Source organism: Lutjanus erythropterus, chromosome 6, assembly GCF_056507025.1.
Source record: "Lutjanus erythropterus isolate fLutEry1 chromosome 6, fLutEry1.hap2, whole genome shotgun sequence".
Lineage (NCBI taxonomy): Eukaryota > Metazoa > Chordata > Actinopteri > Lutjaniformes > Lutjanidae > Lutjanus > Lutjanus erythropterus.
In genome coordinates this window covers 19,719,573-19,738,463 of record NC_139322.1, presented here as the reverse complement: position 1 = coordinate 19,738,463, position 18,891 = coordinate 19,719,573, and the positions used below count along the sequence as shown (strand labels likewise).

General features: G+C 39.2%; 1 protein-coding gene and 1 long non-coding RNA gene across 2 annotated transcripts in view; one reads left to right on the top strand and one right to left on the bottom strand.

Moving 5' to 3' along the window:
* Window positions 1–6,000, bottom strand: part of LOC146325183 (uncharacterized) — a 41,459-nt gene extending 35,459 nt beyond the window's left edge. The window contains exons 1-2 of the long non-coding RNA XR_014770707.1: window positions 5,874–6,000; window positions 4,342–4,428 (exon numbers count right to left, since the gene is read on the bottom strand). This is a non-coding gene — a long non-coding RNA (uncharacterized LOC146325183). The remainder of the gene's footprint in view (window positions 1–4,341; window positions 4,429–5,873) is intronic.
* On the top strand, window positions 1,329–18,891 carry calcoco1a (calcium binding and coiled-coil domain 1a). Its single transcript, XM_084721051.1, has 15 exons — window positions 1,329–1,548; window positions 3,168–3,332; window positions 3,429–3,531; window positions 7,175–7,377; window positions 7,545–7,757; window positions 8,052–8,200; window positions 8,290–8,359; window positions 8,457–8,612; window positions 10,081–10,335; window positions 10,512–10,637; window positions 11,955–12,050; window positions 12,886–12,973; window positions 13,145–13,392; window positions 13,679–13,770; window positions 16,211–18,891. Exons 2-15 carry the CDS (start codon window positions 3,201–3,203, stop codon window positions 16,236–16,238), a joined length of 1,959 nt encoding a protein of 652 aa, XP_084577177.1. The 5' UTR covers window positions 1,329–1,548; window positions 3,168–3,200; the 3' UTR covers window positions 16,239–18,891.

Below are 18,891 nucleotides of genomic sequence, written 5' to 3'. Positions count from 1 at the left end.
GTATCTACAATATTACAATAATAATGTTGTATTGATATAGGTTTTTGGTCAAAAATATCCTGATATTTGATTTTGTCCATATCACCTAGCTCTACTTAATATAACATTACATGGTTTAATCTACAGCAATGCATGCGTATTCTATAAGATCATCACTATTTGAGAACTTGTAATGTGTATATCAAAATATATATAGTGTAGCATAGCCAAAAATAGTTACTTATAATTATCTATAAGCCATATCACCCAGCCCTACAACAGAATGGACTTCAAGTTATGAATGACTGAGAGACATCAGGACTTAAAAATATCCTGCCTCTGCATAAGTCAATGTTGTGACTCATAGGGACATCTAAGATTTCAAAGGACAGTGATGGACATAATGTGACACAATGTAACCCAGCTTCATTTCATTTTTATTTTAATTTTACACAGTGTTAGGCATGTCACTCAACCTATGATGACCCTGTCTTTTGACTTCAGGGTCTGTCAGTTCTGTTTTTGTTAAGACAAGAATAAAAGTTTTTACAGAAAATTAACAGTCTCCTTAGTGTACATCATTTGACATTATATTGACTAGTGGAGGCCTGTGTTAAATTAGTTGAACTTAAAATGTGAAAGAACAAGAAAAAATAAGAATGAGAAAAAATAAAATAAAAAGGGTGTTTTATATGATTTAATATTAATGATTAATCAATTAAGTGATTGTTAGCATTTTTTATTAGTTAAGGAAAAAGAACAAAATTTGCAACTTATCTCTAACTATAACTGTAACCGATTTAAGGGCACACAGTATGACTAAAAGATACTGGATTATTTACTCAGTATTACTGTAAGTGTATTATTAATATGACATCAAGACTTTCATCGTTTTTGAATACCACAGTTATTACTAATATCCGGTACATAATGTACCTTCCACCTGCATAGAAAATAATGCACACTGACAACAACAAAGCAGTCACAATGCACACATCTGCAAGATATGCTATTCGATGAATGGTTGCAAATTAAAAAGACATCACAACAGCAACTGAATAAGCATCAGTTTGCTCTCTCCAACACTGCATGCAGCTGTTTAGCCGTATCAAGCGTTAATCGTTGTTTTCCTCATCGCGCACAAAAGATACTCATTTCCACTGGTATGCCTCTACAACTATGCAGGACGACCAATGGCCTTCCGTGCTTTCATAACCGATGAGAAAAGTAACGCCGGCCGATGAGAAGCATCATATTACGCCCCGCGCTACCTCTGCTATTCTGCGACAAGCTTGGGGATTGTAGTTTAAGGCGCTGTATTTCTGCGCTGTTTTACCGACGTAGTGAACGACAGCTCCCATAATCCCGCGGTGGAAGTGAAGCTGTCATGCTTGTGTTTTGCTTTGGTTTTTTGTTATTGTTTCGGGTTAGTGGAGCAACTGAGCCCGAGGAAGAAAAAGCACGACAGTAACGCTCATGTTTTAGTTGTTTTCTCACGGACTGTGACTCCTGTATCTGATACGAAGACATCTTCCTTAAACTGTCCGCAAAGACGAGGAGGAGATAAAGGTAAGAGACACCAGAGACGGTGGACAGATAATGTGCGCAGATGTCTTTTGTAGTTAACAAAGCCAGTTATTGTCTCGTCTGACGTGCACACGCAGCACATTAACTAGCTGGACAGTGATAGCCTAATTAACGCGTATGGGCTCAGATCTAGCTGTAATGGCTTTGAATTACACGTTTGTCTTCTTCAGCCTGCATTGTCGTGCATGGCACACTGTTTTCTCGACATGTGCTACTGTTGGGCCTCAAGCCTCGTGTGGTGTAATGTGAGCCCCGTGAAAGCTACTGTAGGCTATCTCCTCCTCACGGATCTACGATTTTCGACGGCATCTACAAGACATTCTGCAATATTTACAGAAGGAAAGACTCTTCCTTTAATCCCAAATTTGATGGGATGCCTTTATAATTACATTTGATTATGCCTGAAGCACAGGAGACAAACATTAAGTATGAGAAAGTCACAGTTAATCCATAAGTGCTGCATATGCACACTTAAAGTCTGTGTTTTTTCCTTTGCCTGTGTTGTAATACTAGTCCACTTACAGTGCCACGACAGGGTACATTTAACTAGAGCTAAAGCTATTAATCCATTAGTCATTAACTATTATATTTATTGCCAACTATTTTGATAATAGATTACTTCGTCTGAGTACTTTTTTAAGGGAAAGAAAGTCAAAATTCTCAGATTCCAGCCTCTTAAATGTGAATATATTCTGGTTTCTTTACTCATGACTCATGGTTGTGGACCAAACGGGACATTTGAAGGTGTTTTTAGCTTTAAGTAACACTGATTACATTATTTTCTGACATTTTATTGACCAAACTAGGGCAGCGACTAACAATTGTTTTCCTTGTCAATTTATGTATTTTCTCTATTGATCAGTTGTTTGGTCCATAAAATGTCAGAAGATTTTTAAAAGTCATCATGTCTTGTTTTGTCCAGACTCCATATAGAAAATTACTCATAGTTAGTGATTAATTTAATAATTGATTAATAACTGATTATCATTGTAGCTCTAAACCAAACAACTAATCAATTAATCGAGAAAATAAGCAAGAGATTAACTGTTGCAGTTCTACACACAGCAGTTAGGCACATAGAAACTATAGTGGTGTCAATACCCCACACAACGTTAAATGAATAAATAATGCTTTCTGTAAGACACACTTGTCTCCAAGTGGTGTGCTTAACCGCAGTCAAGAATTCCTCAAAATTCAAGGAGAGTGTATTTGCCAGTGGAATCTGATCCCCATACATACTGCTGGAGGCCCCAGACACCTTGTGCTGCATGCTCACACGTGATGGTGTACAATAGCAAATCATGTTGACGATGACTGAAATAGCCCTGGTGACAAACATGTAATATGTCATGTTGCTTAGAGGCCACGCTGTTGCCGAGGTTTAGTTCTGGTGTCCTTTCCTCAAGTGTGCACTCAGTCAGGATATCTTCTTACACTGAATAAATATTCACAGAGTGCATCTGTCTTGTTTGTTCTGCAGCGCTCACCTCTTACCTATTTCACAATTAGCCAATCAAACCTTGCATGTCAGTTTCTACTTTGAACTTGTAGTAAATAATCTAAAAAAAGAACTCAAGTTTGAGCATTGTTTTTTTCCATAGGTGCACAATAGCCTGCCTTTCTTGTGAGTTGCCATGGAGAAGGCTTGGCTGGTGGAGTTTAGAAACGTGGGCTGCAGTTACTTCCCTCAGAGCAGAGTCGATTGCCACTACACACTGAGCTCACAGCACAGCTGGGCCAGCAGTGACTGGATAGGGCTCTTCAAGGTATTGTTAACCTGTTGACTGTCACAGAAATCAAGTCAATAAAGAGTGTATGTATTCAGCTGCAAAATAACAGTGCGTTCATGTTTTGTTCCTCAGGTGGGATGGTCATCAGTGAAGGACTACCACACGTTTGTCTGGGCTCTGGTCCCCGCTGACTATCAAGAGAGCACAAATGTCAACTGCTGTGTGCACTTCCAGGGTACCTATGCCCTTGTTCTCTAATTGTATTTTATTTCCCATAGTTAGCCAGAATCTATACTGGTACAGTGCTTAGATCTGCACATAAAACCTTCAACAGGAGATTGATGTCTCTGTAAATTGAATTGCTCTGTTGTATACAAAAGCCAAGCAACTGACTGGTGTATTGAGTGGAGGAAAATGTTAGTTATTTCAAGCTTAAAAGAGTATTTCCGCTGATGTAAAAGGGAAATATCCCGTGCAGAAGACAAATATCCCCCTTAGCTTGGTCTCTAACAATGGCACAGTCTCTGTCATGGTTTGAATGAATTTCTTTAGAATGCAGGAGGCTGAGTAATGAGGATGACAAAGACAATGGCTCAAAGCCTGCTCTGACTACTACTCACTGGAGAATACAGTGTTCACTCTGTCCTGTCTGTCAGTGGCAACTGATAAGCATGATTCAGTGTGAGTGGCACGTGTGCAGCAGGTGTGGCATTGACCTCTGATTTAGTGATTTATCACTAACTGAAGCATACTGTCAATGTCATTCGTCACTGGGAGAAGAGCAGAGGAAGGAAAGTCTAAAGAAACTGCTGATGGTTCCTTATCATCAGCAATGCCATGATTTAAAAAGGTTGCCTGCACTGTGACCCAGGCTGGTGCTGGAAGTTACAATATAGCTCATAAACTTTGCTGTATGTCATTCTTCCTGTCTGTTTTCTATCTGGCCTCTTTACTGTACTTGTGTTGTGACACAGGAATTCCAAGTAAATCATTCTAAACATGAAGCTATAGCCTGTGAGATAAGGTTAATATTAGGTTAGCTTACTTTATGGGCTGTATGAAGTCATGTGCTGAGGCTGGCTGCTCTCTGGTCAAAGCGGGAAGCAGGAGGGATATCATCTTCAGGTTGTGCCTGTTTGATTAAGGTGGGATAAAAATGAAGTGAATCAATATGGAGACATGGTTAAAATGGATGGGTATCGTTTTATCATTTTTCATCATTTTACTGAACATGATGACATGAAAGTTAGAGAAAATATTCAACGTTTTTTTATAATTACTTTGTACAGAAATATAAAATCAAATAATTTTCTCTGTTACTGCATTTTTTTTATTTAGTAGAGTGTGCCCTGTCTGCTGTAATGTAACATTACATACATAGGAGCAGCAGTATCGTTTGTTCAGGAGCTTATTGATATTTTGGTACAAACAAGTCAGGAACCAGTACCAGTTCTCGACACCCGTCCCTAATAGTAGTAAATTAACTAAGTCAGTTGACAGTCGCTCCGGTATGTATTTAGCACCGGCCCACACCCCTGAAGTAACTGTAGAACTGTTTTATTAACAGTTATCTTGTATTTAACAAACAAGAATATACCACAGACCTTTTTCACACAATGAACTAGTAATATAAACGCATGTTGTACCAATTATGCTGATTTAGGCTGAAACATATAAGCTGCTGTTTTTAAATTGGTGGAAATTCATTAATTTATGACAATAGAGAACTTAGCCTACAGAGGAATTATTTGGAGGTAGAAAATAAATAACGGGCTTGTCATTTCATCTCTTTTGCTTAGGTCTCCTTGCGTCTTAATTAAATATAACCAGATAAGTAATCATGAAAACACTGCACATGTAACTTTATTTTGACTCGACTTCTTCCAACTATAAAAGCTATCTATTAGCCACATGATACATCTGTAAATCATCTGCGTTCGGCCAAATGATATGTTGGTATACGCGTCAACAAGCGTTATCGAGTCCTTTGGCAAAAACAGGTTGAATAAGGTCCTTATTTTCTATGTATTCCTTAATCTATGGGCCGTAAATATTTTAACCCAGCAAGATTTGTCTGAGAAAGCGAATTGCATTTTAGACAAAAAAATATTGTAAGCAGGACAATGTTATATATGCCCAATGGGTAGCATAAACAGCTTTCAATGTATTGTTTTGTTTTTTGTTTTTTTACACAAACGCCGTCATATACCGCATAACTTGTTGAAATGTCAGGAAGGTATGAAAAAACATAACGCTATCGCTCAAGCCTATTAATTATAACCACTTATAACACCCGTGTTTGCCTTATTATCTCATATCAATGTTGCTGCCGCAAAAAAGTTATTTTGCGAAACGCTGATGAATGACCAGTTAGGTTGCTAGAAACGTTAGCTAACGCTAGCTAGCTATTTTACCCAATGACCGAAACAGCAGCAGGGTTATGTAAATGCAGGCTGCCCTTACTCTTCCTACAGTTAGCTAAGTCACTGGTTTTGCTAACCTCCTGAAATCCGTTAGAACCGTTTTCACCTGCTTCAGTCAACGCCATACTTAACATGACCTCGGCTAACCACTCACCTGAACAGACAGAGATGAAACTCAATGTTCTCGTCAAACCCCAGCCAAGACAGCAAAAAGGCGCGTCTCACAAAACGTAAGTAGCCTTTTTATTTGAGCACTGTTAGTGAGAAATCATCTACTTTGCTCAGGCACCTCCAAAGTGAAATGTTTGGTGAGGGAACTCTTGATTTGAAAAACTCTCGCGAGATTTGTGCGCGCTTTTTCTTCGTTCACCTACGCTGAATACCTGAGTGCTGTCTCTGGTGGTCGGAAGTTGTATTGCAACACTCTGCGCATAAATCAGTGTTGTTGCAGCACATCATTAATTCCATTTGGAAATTTAATAATCTATGAATTACAATTAAACTGCTATGCAATTATAAAATAATTGTGGAAACAATTTAATCTTAAAAGGCAATGACTCTTCCAAAATTAGAGGTAGTTCAATCGGATGGCCTCATTTTTCTCTTGGCCAAAGACCTCACAGATAGGGGATGCCCTCATGTGTGTCCCTGGGAATAATTTGAAGTAACCTATATATTTTTTTTACACTTATTCTTTGTTACATGAAAGAACAACACAAGAGAAACGTACAAGAAAGATTTTAGGCTTGTATTAAAGATATTTGCATAGTGTCACCACAAGACTTTAAAGAGAGCCTTTTGCAACCATTAATAGGTTACATATGCTTGATGGGCCAGAGGAAGATTTATTTTTTAAATAGAACTATGAAGCCTTTTGTATTTTTTAAAATGCTACTACAAGGGGTTGGTTATGAAACAGTCTCAGTTTATTACTGATGCATATATATGACCTGTATAGACAAACAATACCATCTTTGAGGAGGTTGGTTATTTCCATGTAGTTCTTCTTAATGCCTGCCACCCGGTCGGATTCACAGTGAAATTAGATTAAACAAGCCTGTGTTTACATTTTCCCACCTAAAGTTACAGTGAGTAGCATGTTAGCCACATAAAAAGAAGCAGGAAGATATTTTTTATTTAGATAAATGTATTTTTGATGTTATATTTTGTGGTTATTCAAGCCTCCAAGACTAACAAAATATAGAAGTTCCTTGTAGTAGCTGTAATGTCAAGATGACAGACCCCAGGGCAGAGTGCCACAAGTGTGGAGGTCCCTGAACCCCTATATGAGAACCACTGAGTTAATTTACTTAAAGTTCCCTTTGCTTCCACCTTGTTCTCATCCAACATATAGGGAGGCCAGCTCAGAAATGAAAACTGGGCTATATTTATTCTTCACTGCAACAAGTGACTCATGACTCTTATCTTTTTTTTCTCTTTTCTTATCTTTTTCAGCTTCCTACCTACCTAAGCCCAGCTCCCAAGAGTATGAGTTTGTATATATCAGTGCTAAGGGGGAAGTGTGCTCCCACAGCTCCACATTCACTTTCTGCGCTCCAAAGCCACTTGAGGATCTGGTGACCCTTGAGGAGGAGGCCCATGGAGAGGAAGGAGACACAGACATGTTGCTGGTAGTGCCTAGGGCTGAACTGCTGCAGGTGTGTGTAACAAATAGAGATGAGATAGTGAAGGACGGTGTATTTTCAGCTTGCAAAATTAATTAATATGCCGGGGAATCAATACTGTTGTTTACTACTGGCACACAAAGACTAGAGCACATTTATGACTCCCCATCATCAGCTTCCTTCCCTGTGTCTCTCGTTAGAGTCGGCTGCAGGAATGTCTGCGAGAGCGCGCTGAGCTGCTGCAGGTGCAGGAGGCTGCAAACAGGCAGAGGGAGAAGGAGAAGGTGGAGTACAAGAGGATGAAGGAGGCCTGGGACAGACGACGCAAAGAGCTAGAAAGTGACATCACCAGGCTGCAGGAACAGCTAGAGCAGAGTCGAGAGAAGATCCAGGAGATGGAGAGGAAGCATAAGGTGGCGTCTACAGCTGCTAGGCAAATGATAGGGGCAAGATCGTTTGATTAGGACCAATTTGCTTGTTACCATTTCCATACTTTCCTCTGTATCTGTACCCTTATTCTCTATTTTAAAGTCCAAGTCTCTGCTTAAACAGTATCCTGTCTTTTTCAGTATAAAATTATAAATAGTAATGTCTGAGCTGTTATATTAAAATGTATAAATGTAAAATATTTTCATATGGGCAGCCCAGTCAGTGTCACGATAAATTAAAATTGCTCATGAAAATTAAAAATGCCTCTGGTGTGTTAGGAGGAGCAGGCTTTGGGAGAATCGCTAGCCCAGGAGAAAAGCACTTTATTGGATGCGAGGGAGGAGAGCAAAGTGCGAATCAAAGAGCTGGAGGAGGATATCAAAACCCTGACTGAGAGAACTGTGGAGAGAGAGACAGAGTTGGAACGGTATGACATTTTCTCTTCTCCTTTACCTTCTTTTGCTTTTATGTGGGTTTCACAAATACTTTTCAGTAACCAAATATGTGTGTTTGCAGGATGAAGGAAAGAGCAAAGAGGGCTGGAGCTCAGAGGAAAGAAGAGGAGAGTGAGAAAAAGAGCCTGCAGGTATTTATAATTCAGAACATGCTGTATATCACAATAAAACCTGTTGTTCTTTTCATCTACATCTCCTTCTCTCTCCTCGTGTCTCTCTGTGTTTTAGACGAAGTTGGAACAGACAGAAGGTGAGCTTAGAAGTCTGTCAAAGGAGTTCCAGGGCCTAAGGAATTCACTCGCTCAGAGAGACACGAGCGTCCTGCAGCTCCAAAGCACCATCACCACCCTCACCCAGAAGCTCACCACTGCCCACAGGAAAGAGGTCAGAGGACTTTTCTTTGAAAATCAGAGGTGACAGTACTGAAAGGAGGCTCAAGAATAATATTGATTGTTAATTAAAGCTGGGCGAGACAAATTAGCATTTTTTTAAATTTTAGTTTTTATTTCAGCATCTAATATAAGTGGAGAAGTATTTGCAACTGACACCAGAATTTATTTGGGGCAAACATGTGGTCCCACTACTGATGGGATGTTTTTTTTCTGGTATGCCTCTACTTTTTGACTTAGGCTGATAAACGGATGTATCTCCTCATAAAAATGCTTAGCTATAAATAAGAGTGGTATGTCAGCACACTAAAACTTCACTTAAAACATGACTTTGGTATTTGAATTGTTTAAGCAGTATTTTTATTGTATATGTCAATCATAATACCAAAAGAAATACATCACTTTACAAACATATGTCCCTCTGTACACATTCACCCAGATGTTTCAAATAAATGATAAAATTATTAAAAAATAGTGAATGAAAAAAAGGGCAGCTATATATGTATCTATATATGTATTGTCTTTCCAGTCAGTAGGCTAATTCATGTTGCATTTTCCAAGACAGACATGAGTTTCAAATATAAACAAACTCTTTCCACTTACTCTTAACAATATACATTAACCCCTCCAGCCCAAGACATGTCATCATATCCCCTTTCCACACTGGAAGTGATGGCGGTTCTACATTATTCCAACATAACACAATCATTCCACTTGCATGAAAAGGCACAAAATCGATTATTTTTGTGTGCTTTGTCCTTTTTCGGGGTATTGCCCTCAGTGGGATATTACTTTTAACTACCTGTGATAAACATTTAACAACATTCTCCCAAAATATTGGCATCTTTGGCCACTCCAATAAGCAATGAAACAAAAGTCCTTTCTCATTCAGGCTCTTAACACACATATCAGGAATATTAGGGGAAATATGGTGAAGTTCAGCACATTAACCACGAATAGTGCATGCTTTTAAACTGCAAATTTCCTGGACCTCCTGTGTAATATCTTATTGAGTGTCTGTTCTGCAAACATTTAATCTATCTGATGTTGACACTGCTCTCGCAAACAGCTTATAAAATCTAGATTTGTGTCCTTTACCATCCAAGTTATTCAATATAACTTTCTCAATAACTGTTAATAATAACTGATAATAATAATAATAATGTGTTTCATTTTAAAGCCGCTTTACAAGGCACTTAAGACCAAGTGTATGGCCACTATTGTCTTATATTGTAATGTTGTCATGCTTTGTAATTTCAAATTCGATAGCTCTGACACAGTTGATCGAATGTAAGAAAGCTGTCCTACAAATAAAGATCCAAAATCATCTGAATGCCTTTTTTGGCCCAAGACTTGAATCTCGAGTTTAGTTTTTGTTATATTATGGGTTGGCATTTTGCAATAAATCACCTACAGCTACAATTATGTAACCAACACACGTTTTATTGTTCCTTTGTGGCCAGGCGGAGAGCGAGGCGACTCTGAAGGAGATGCGGAGTCTTCGGGAGCGTCTGAACTCGAGTGAGCGTTCTGCAGAGGGCTTAAAGAGCGATCTGAGTGCCATGGTAGCCCAGAGGGATCAGGGGCAGGCCGAGCTGCATCAGGCTCGTCTGCAGGCAGCCCAGCTCACCCTTCAGCTTGCAGATTCCAGTCTGGCCCTGAGAGAGGGAAGAGCCCGTTGGGCCCAGGAGAGGCAGGCTCTGCAGCGCACTGCTGAGGTGTTGTATCTTGCCATACATCTCCCATTGCTTTCCAATTATCTGAAATGTACCCATAGCTCAACTAAGCTGCACCCATCTTAATGTGCATTGCAGTTTTGAACTAAAGTTTTTATACAACTCAATTTTTTATATTTTATGTAATGAATAGATGTTTGTGTGTGTCATCCTGACAGAAGGACCATGAGCGTCTGGAGAAACTCAACACAGAGATGCAGAGGATGGAGGAGAGGCTGCAGGAGGAAAGGATGGAGAGAGTGAAGCTGGAGGTTGAGCTTGGGAGAGAAAAGGATTGCAACCGGGTGAGAACTTAGTACAGTCACTGTTTCATGTTATAGGGTCAGTTTGGAGTTCACTTCACGGTGTTTGCAGTAACTAAAAGTACATTTCTTCATGTAAACAAGTATGAACACACACAATTTGAATTTACTCATAACCTTTTATTCCAGTTAATGGAATAGTTTGATTTCCAAGTCAACTTTAATGTCAATTCTGCCATATATGCAGGACACATAGAGGATCAAAATACCATTTCTCACACAGTAAGTTGTTGGTAAACATCCAAGTACTGAAACAACATCAAGGCTTGAGTCGATACTAGGGGAGAAACAAAATACTAAAAGTACTGAGAATGACAAGGGCAATAGTGAGACACACATAAAGACCAAAAAAAACAAAACCTGTAATTGTAAAGATAAGATATAGAACAAATACTGTAATGATACTATGAACTGTAATGCATAATTATAGTGCAAATAGACATGAACAGATGTGAAAGTAATATTCCATCCAGAAAAGGAGTACTTCTCAGCAGTTTTTGTAGCGTCTGTGCAAAGTGGCTTGTGCTGACTGTAGGCGTGTGTGTACATGTTTGTATAAAAGAGTTCTTATATTATTCACTTTCTTGACAAGACTTAAATGAGAAGATTGATAACACTGTCATATCTGTACAATGTGTAAAATAGCTTGACATATATACCGGTAATGGAAGAAAGCAGCTAGCCTGGCTCTGTCCAAAGTTTTAAAAATCCACCTACCAGTAGCTCTAAATCTCAGTAATAAACATTGTTTCTCGTTTGTATAATCTGTTCACAAACAAATTGTAGTTTTACAAGGATTTGCATGCTGGAACTATTTCTTGGCCTGGCACTTCCTGGAGTGTTGTCATCACCATGATTGCTTCCAATCTTTATGCTAAGCTAAGCTAATTGCCTGCTGGCTCTGACTCCACTTTTACCATAAAGAAATGAGCACTGTATTTATCTTCTTATCTAACTGTACAAGAAAGCAGATATAGTTATTTTAACTTTTTTCTATTTATCATCATCCTTTCAGAAATTATATGTGTCTGTGGCAACTATTATACGATCACAACCACAACAGAAAAGATAAATTACACCTAAGGACAGATATTTACAACAACAGTAGGATCGCCCACACTCTCCTCTCCACTCAGGACTCAAAAGCAGTGTCACACTATGTCGTTGTTGGCTTGCAATCTTGTTAGACGTAATAAGACACACATAGGTGTATTTCCCAAAATGTGGAACTATTCCTTTAGCTTTACTGCGCTTTACTACGCTGATGTTCACAGTATTTGTCTGATATCTGTCCTGCAGGTTCAGCTGAGTGAAACCCGCAGGGAGCTCCAGGAGCTGAAGGCCAGCCTCAGGGTCGCCCAGAAAGAGAAGGAGCAGCTACTGACAGAGAAACAGGTCAGAAACACTGTTTGAGAAAACAACCGTAATGTTTTGAGATATTTTCATGTGCTAACACTATGCATGTATGGTGTCATAGATCCTGACTTTGTGCCCTTATTACTATCAGCTGATAAGGTCTCAAGGCTAACGAATAGCTTGTATGGATTGACAAGTAACTGTTTTATCCTAATCAGCTCAAAACTGTAGCACTTCCTCATCGTCAGCTTTGACTTTAGTACAAAGTTTGTTACAATCGGTACCACTCTCACTCTCAGGTGCACCTATGAATAATGATTGTTTTTCTAAAAGCTCAGTATTAATAATATATTCATACCCTGCAGCTTACTGATGTAACATATACACACGTACACTGGGATCGTGAATGTCCCAGGTGTTGGGAATCTTCCCTCTGTTGTTGTCTTCTTAGTTGTTATTGTGCAATATAAATTGTTTATAGTGCAATATAAATCAGTGGATTTCAGGGCAGTCAGTGCTGCCGCTGTTAAAGTGCCTGCAGAGTTTTTGTTGGCGAACCACCATCACATTTGCCCGCTACTGGCAGAGTCGATGGTCAATGTTTTTAAAATCAGTGTCCAGCTTAAATTTAACATCTGCCATATGGGAGCATAGCAGCCAGTCTGTGACACATCATAAATCAAGCAACTGTTTAGATGTTATTGAATAGTGATAATAATATCAATATAATAGCAAATGTTTGTGTTTTTACTGTGTAACCATTTTACGTGTCTTTGGCATGAAGAAGTCTGACATGATGAGGGTGACGGCAGCTGAAGCCGTGATGAAAGTCCTGCCCTGGTGTGTGATATGATGGCTGTATTTTCCACTGCAGGAGTTGATGGAGTACATCTGTCAGCTGGAGCAGAAGATGGGAACAGTGGCCAGTGCCAAGTGGAGTGCTGCCCCAGCCGCCTCTACAGGTGAATGGAGCCACACATTAATCTACTGTATGCCCTGCAGATGTGAACAATAAAAGTGTTAACTATCATTCAACAGCAACACTAAATATTGTTTAGAATGGCCTACATCGTGGGAGACAGGAGCAGGGCTCCCAGGAAAAGTGACCACTTTTTCTTTTTTCTCTCTGGCAGGACGGCCTGGCAGTGCATTATCTGACTCTGAGGACGAGAACCCAGAGGCTCTGCAGCCCCACCGTCCACCAAGACCTCTGGGTCACTACAGCCTGTGTGAGCAGGGCGAGCCCGATTCCCTGCTCCTCGCCACCCCTCCTCCCTCCCCCAGGGAGGCAGAGAGGAGCACAGTGGTCATCAACCAGCCAGCCCCGCTGTCCTCGCCACACCAGGCTGGCGCTGACACTCTGGCACACAGCTCTGACTCGGTGAGACATGCTATCTGAGCAGTTCAGCATCACCATTGTGTAATTATATGTGATAGTGAAAATGAGCTATGTCCTCATGCTGATAGCCGTGCACACCAGTTAAACACGGGCAGCGACTCGTTTGATGCAGACATTATCTCCAAGAAGCAATTAGGCCGCTAGTCTGCGAGTTATTAGACTGTAATAGCTGCTGGACAGACATGTGTTAACTGTGTGTGTGTGTGTGTGTGTGTGTGTGTGTGTGTGTGTGTATGTGTGTGTGTGCATGTTGCTGTCTGGTGTTAAGGAGGAGGAATCTGATCCACTCCAGTGTGGAAGGCACAGCTCTGGAGAGGAAACAGCACTTTTGCTGCCTGAGCACACAGACGCAGTTCTCAGGTACAAACTCTGACCTCAAACATTTTATTATGCATAAAACACACGCACGCACAAAGGAGGAAGAAAAAATACTTTTATCCATTACTCTCAAGTATCAAAGGAATAATACTCTATAAAATGTTCTGCATTCAAAATTTTATCAATGTAAAAATATATATTCTTTTGTGGCTGGAAACAGCTGCCTGGCATTCAGTTTACAAGGGAAATTGCATTTTTGCCGGTGCTATTTTAGACCCCACTACTCCAGTACATTTCAGAGGAAAATATGGTATTTTTTTTACACCTTATAAAATACAGTGCACTGTTTACACAAAATATTCAGTTTTATGTCCGAGTGGAATGACTGGAGACACTTAAAGCATTTTGCTTCTTTGTGTCAAAAATATTTTTTTCAAATTTTCCACAGGTGGTGAACTTGTTGGACTGTGCAAACACAGCCTCCATCTTTCATTCGCTCACCCGCCCTCTTGAAAAGGTTGACTTTGCAATATTTGCACGTATGCAAAAACCTGTTGATATAGAAGTCTTTCTTTTCTTTCATAATGTTTAAAAAGTGTGTTTCTCTTTCTGACCAAAAATTTTGGCATTTCTTTTGTGCATGCATCACTACCCCAGCCTTACAAGCCTGGCTAGTTGGTTTGTTTACAACACACTGAGCTGACTGTAAACTGGCAAGAAGCAGCGTGTAGCAAACCGCAGTAAAATACCCAGTTGAGATGTATATTCTGAGGGCGCTGTATACATGTCTAAAGAATACTCCTAAAACCTGAATAATACTGGTGTATCCCACGTGTCTTAATCAGAAACTGCTACAATCAGAATCAGGCCTAATTCAAACGATCCAGAATGTGCTGTTTACATCAGCTGTATCAAATACAGAATATTGCACTATTCGCAATAATACTTGAAAATTAGAGTGCATGCAAACGTGGTCACCATCTTGCTGGTGTCTCTTGCCATGTGAGAGATGTCTGTGACTGTTACCTGATCCACAGAGAAGAATTTCCCCTCAAATGGTTTCATCTAAGTAACAGAGCAAGTGTCTGACATTTTACAAAAAAGTGCAAAACTTAGAGAAAAGTCCAAAAAGGGGGTCTGACACTAAACTAAACTACCAAACTTTACAATAAGTTGGTTAAAACTACTCCACCTCAACCAGATGCATGAGTGAAATGCTACTTACGCACTGCTGCATCCGTATTAACAGTCTAATAAGAAATATATCAGACACGGAGCCAATTTTTCTGTGGGACAAGAACTTTTAGTTTTAATAATTTAAATATATTTTACTGATAATAATTCTGTACTTTTACTGTTGTATGATTTTGAATGCAGGACATTTGCTTGTAATGACATATTTTATATTGTTGTAGTGGTATTTTTATTTAAGTAAAGCACTTGAGTACTTACTTCTTCCTCCACTGCTTTCCTTATTACTATGTTGTTGCTGCATTAACACATTAAAATATTTGATGTTGCAAGTGATCTAACTGCTGTATTTCATATACACCTGCTATTTTAGCCTCTAAAAAGGTCAAAATAATGCGACACACTGCTAAACACTATTTACCTTCCCATATTGTAGAATTCGGGTAAGCATATGTTCGCCCTAATGAATGCAATTGACAATAAGACAATCACAACAAAATGGTGCAGAGTTGAAGATTTAATGTTGGAAAATGGAGATTTGCATTACTGACTGCATATTAAAATGAAAATTTCTTTGAGGCCAAACAAGCCAACAAATTTCTTCCTGTCATGCTGGCTGGTTTAAATTCCAGCAATGCGTCATATTTTACGAGCTCATGGCTTGATTTGTGTGTACAACCTCACTCTGCAAAGTAATTTGTGAGCACAGCAGCCGGAAAAATGCAGCGAGGTAAAAAGTATCATATTTCTCCCTTAAATGTGGAAAAGTAAAAACCTAAACGGGAGAATGACGTACCTGTACTTAAAAATTATACTTAAGAATACTACCTGAGTAAATCTACTTAGTTACTTCCCCCCTCTGGTCTCACACAGAAATGGTTTCACACTATGAATTCAGAGCTCGCTAATGCACACAGACACATGCGAGCAGTTATTTATGGTGACAGGGCGAGTATGGCTGGAAGATGGAAGTTTTGAATATGTGGTCGTAAAAGAAGTTGAGTCAGGGTGAGGCGGGGGGGAGACTGTGTGAGACAGAGCCGGGGCGTGGGAGGGGCGAGATGGGAGGACAAGGGGACAGATAAGTTGACAGCAAGCTGTAGCAATGATTTACCTGAGGGGTGTACCGCAGTCACGGGCCAATTTTCAGCATCATTAAAGCGCTCTCTCTGTCTCTCCCACTCACCCGCTCCTTCAAGTCTAACCTCCTCTTTTCAACCAGAATGTGTGTTTCTTTCAAGTTTTTCACGCACACTCGCACACACACTCTCTGCTTTGTGTCCTCCTCCAGTGATCTGGCTGACACCTCGCTATGGTAACCAGTGGACATCCAGCCACAGCAAGTGATCAAAAGGAGAGGGGATGGGGGACTTTTCTTGGAGTTAATGTGGTCCCACTAACAAGCACATATACAGCTCACTCACTACACACAGACAAAATGTTAATATGCAATTTACATGGTGAACCTTGCTTTTTTTTTCCCTCCTAGACTGTTGTGTTATTGCTGTTTCGTTGTTAGGAATGACATAATGCTCGTGGTGGCAGGTCAACACCGTGTTTATGACTGACATAAGACTGTTGCACAGTTTTAGGCAACGGGGCTCTGGCGTTTGAGAGTTCGCAGGCTGTAGCAGAGAGTGATTTCTGTTGAATCACTGCTATGTCGAGAGCTTTACGATGGATGTTATGTCGTTTTTATGACATTTGTGATTAGGAGTCATGACAGGCACTGTAATTATGATGTTTTGTGCAGGGCCCCAGCTCCACTGGAAATCATGGCAAAACTCTCTTCCAGCATTAAATCCTCCACAGCAGCAGCTTCGAACACTATTCATGACGGCATAAAGTAACGCTACAGCGTCATGCTAGAATTATATTGCAGCAGTGTAGGTCTATGACATCATATTTCTCCTCCATTTACTCAGAGCTAAGGTTTGATATGCACTTTCTTGTACGCATTAGTGGTTGATTGTTGTCATGCAGATGCAGTTAAAGGAGATTTAGCGACGCAGAGGCGCTTTAAGATGGACAAGCGTTTGAAATAGAGAGCTTATTGAACAGATTGTGTTTAAAGTCTATTAAGATAGATGCCAGATGCAACTTTCTACTTCAGTGACTTCATATCATCATTATTATAAAAATTAATGCTCATAAGCTTTTCACTATAGATCAGCTGCAGGTTTTACTCACTAATTATCTTAGATTTTACATTTCATAATGCTAATTTACAAGCTAGCCATTTGGATATTTAGTGTTGCTCTTTGTTACAGTTTGTATTGTACAGAAATCTTATCTCACACCCATGCAGTTCTAAATTTGTGCCTAAAAGAAAGAGAAAAAGAGTCAAAGAAAATCATCTTTATAGATCCTGACATCATGACATGGTGTTGGTATTTCCCCCCTAGCCCTATGGCAATATACTGCCTAGTAAAAATTGCTGCCTACCTTTTAATCAATACTGTATGCATTTTTCATGATTTTCTATTTATAATTAACTTGAGTTATGCTGCAATGAAATTATATTCAGGTTTAGTTTGAAGTAGGTTTCACACAGCTGTTTGTGCAATGTGTGACAAAATTTTCCATGCTTGGCTAAGAGGATTTGCTAGACACTTTGACGCTTGATTTTATCTGCTGTATTTGCACCCTATTTTTACTATAGAAGAGTTTTTAGATGAAAAGTTGATATTATGGATACTTAACAATAATCTGTCAGTTGTGTCCTTTCATCATTATCTTAATCATTACCATGGTGTGTTGTGTTTACGCATATTGTATCTACACTTTTTTTGTTTTTATCATTTGTTTTTAAATACTCACTTTGATATTCGAGTCATAATGTTGCAAGATATTGGTGCTAATGAAAGGGAATGATACCAGCATATTGGGTTTAAAGGAACAGTTCACTCCAAAATCAAACATGCATATTTTCCTCTTACCTGTAGTGCTATTTATACATGTAGATAGTTTTGGTGTGAGTTGCAGACTTTTAGAGATATTGGCTTGGAGATGTCTGCTTTCTGTCCACGATAATGGAACTAGATGGCATTCAGCATCTGAGGCACAACGTGCCAAATTAAAAAAAAAAAAATACAAAAAAATTCAACAGCAATGTCTCTACCCAGAAAATCATGAGCCAGATGCTCAAGATAATCTACTGACCTTGTTATGAGCAGTTTCATGTAGGATTAGGGATAAGATATTCTTTAATTTCTCCGTAGTGAAATCTCTGGACTCTGTCCTGCAGATGTACAGGTAAATATAAAGATAGGATCATGAATAATGCACAAGAGATAGATGTTAGCATCTCAACAGGCAACAAATCAGTTTGCACACACATTTACCCATCATATCAACACCTGGGATGTAATGATACCAAAAACTCAAGGTACGATAAGAAAGGGATAATGCACAGTGAGCAGGTCATTATTGTGAAATAAACCCTGACAGGGTGATACAGGACCCTGACATGAAGCAGAGGGTTCTTGAATCTCGTCTTAGAATGCTGTAACCAATGAGAATTGAGCATTTACCAAAGCCATGTAATAATACTGCAAATAAAAAAATCCATGATACAATATTAATTGAGATATTAATAAACAAAGAAAAATGATTACTTGAAAAACATTGTTTATTAAATAACAAATCCAATGTTTTGAGTGTCTTTTCATTTTTCACTTTTTGTTTTTTTCCATGTAACTTAAAGTGCTTCAGCTTTCCTTCTTTAATAAAAAAAATTTAAAAAGTAGCCAGGGATTACCTAAGCATGTGCAAAACTTTGGCACAAAGTGTCTGTGACAGTGAATGCTTGAATTGTGTACAGTTGCAAAACAAAAATAATGCAGCAGTCAGTAGCAGTCCTTGTGTTGAATAAAATAAAAAAAATAAAATAATTAACTGTCTAATATCACTGTAGATATTGTTAGTCTGGTACAGCATCATTTTCTATTCTGATATTGCAATATTACATCG

What these genes read in the sequence shown, in the direction of transcription:
- calcoco1a (XM_084721051.1), top strand. Translation starts at nt 3,201, where the DNA reads ATGGAGAAGGCTTGGCTGGTGGAGTTTAGAAACGTGGGCTGCAGTTAC. An exon ending in GAGAAAAGGATTGCAACCGG is followed by an intron (nt 10,638 to 11,954) that starts GTGAGAACTTAG and finishes TCTGTCCTGCAG; the next exon opens with GTTCAGCTGAGTGAAACCCG. An exon ending in AGCTACTGACAGAGAAACAG is followed by an intron (nt 12,051 to 12,885) that starts GTCAGAAACACT and finishes TTTCCACTGCAG; the next exon opens with GAGTTGATGGAGTACATCTG.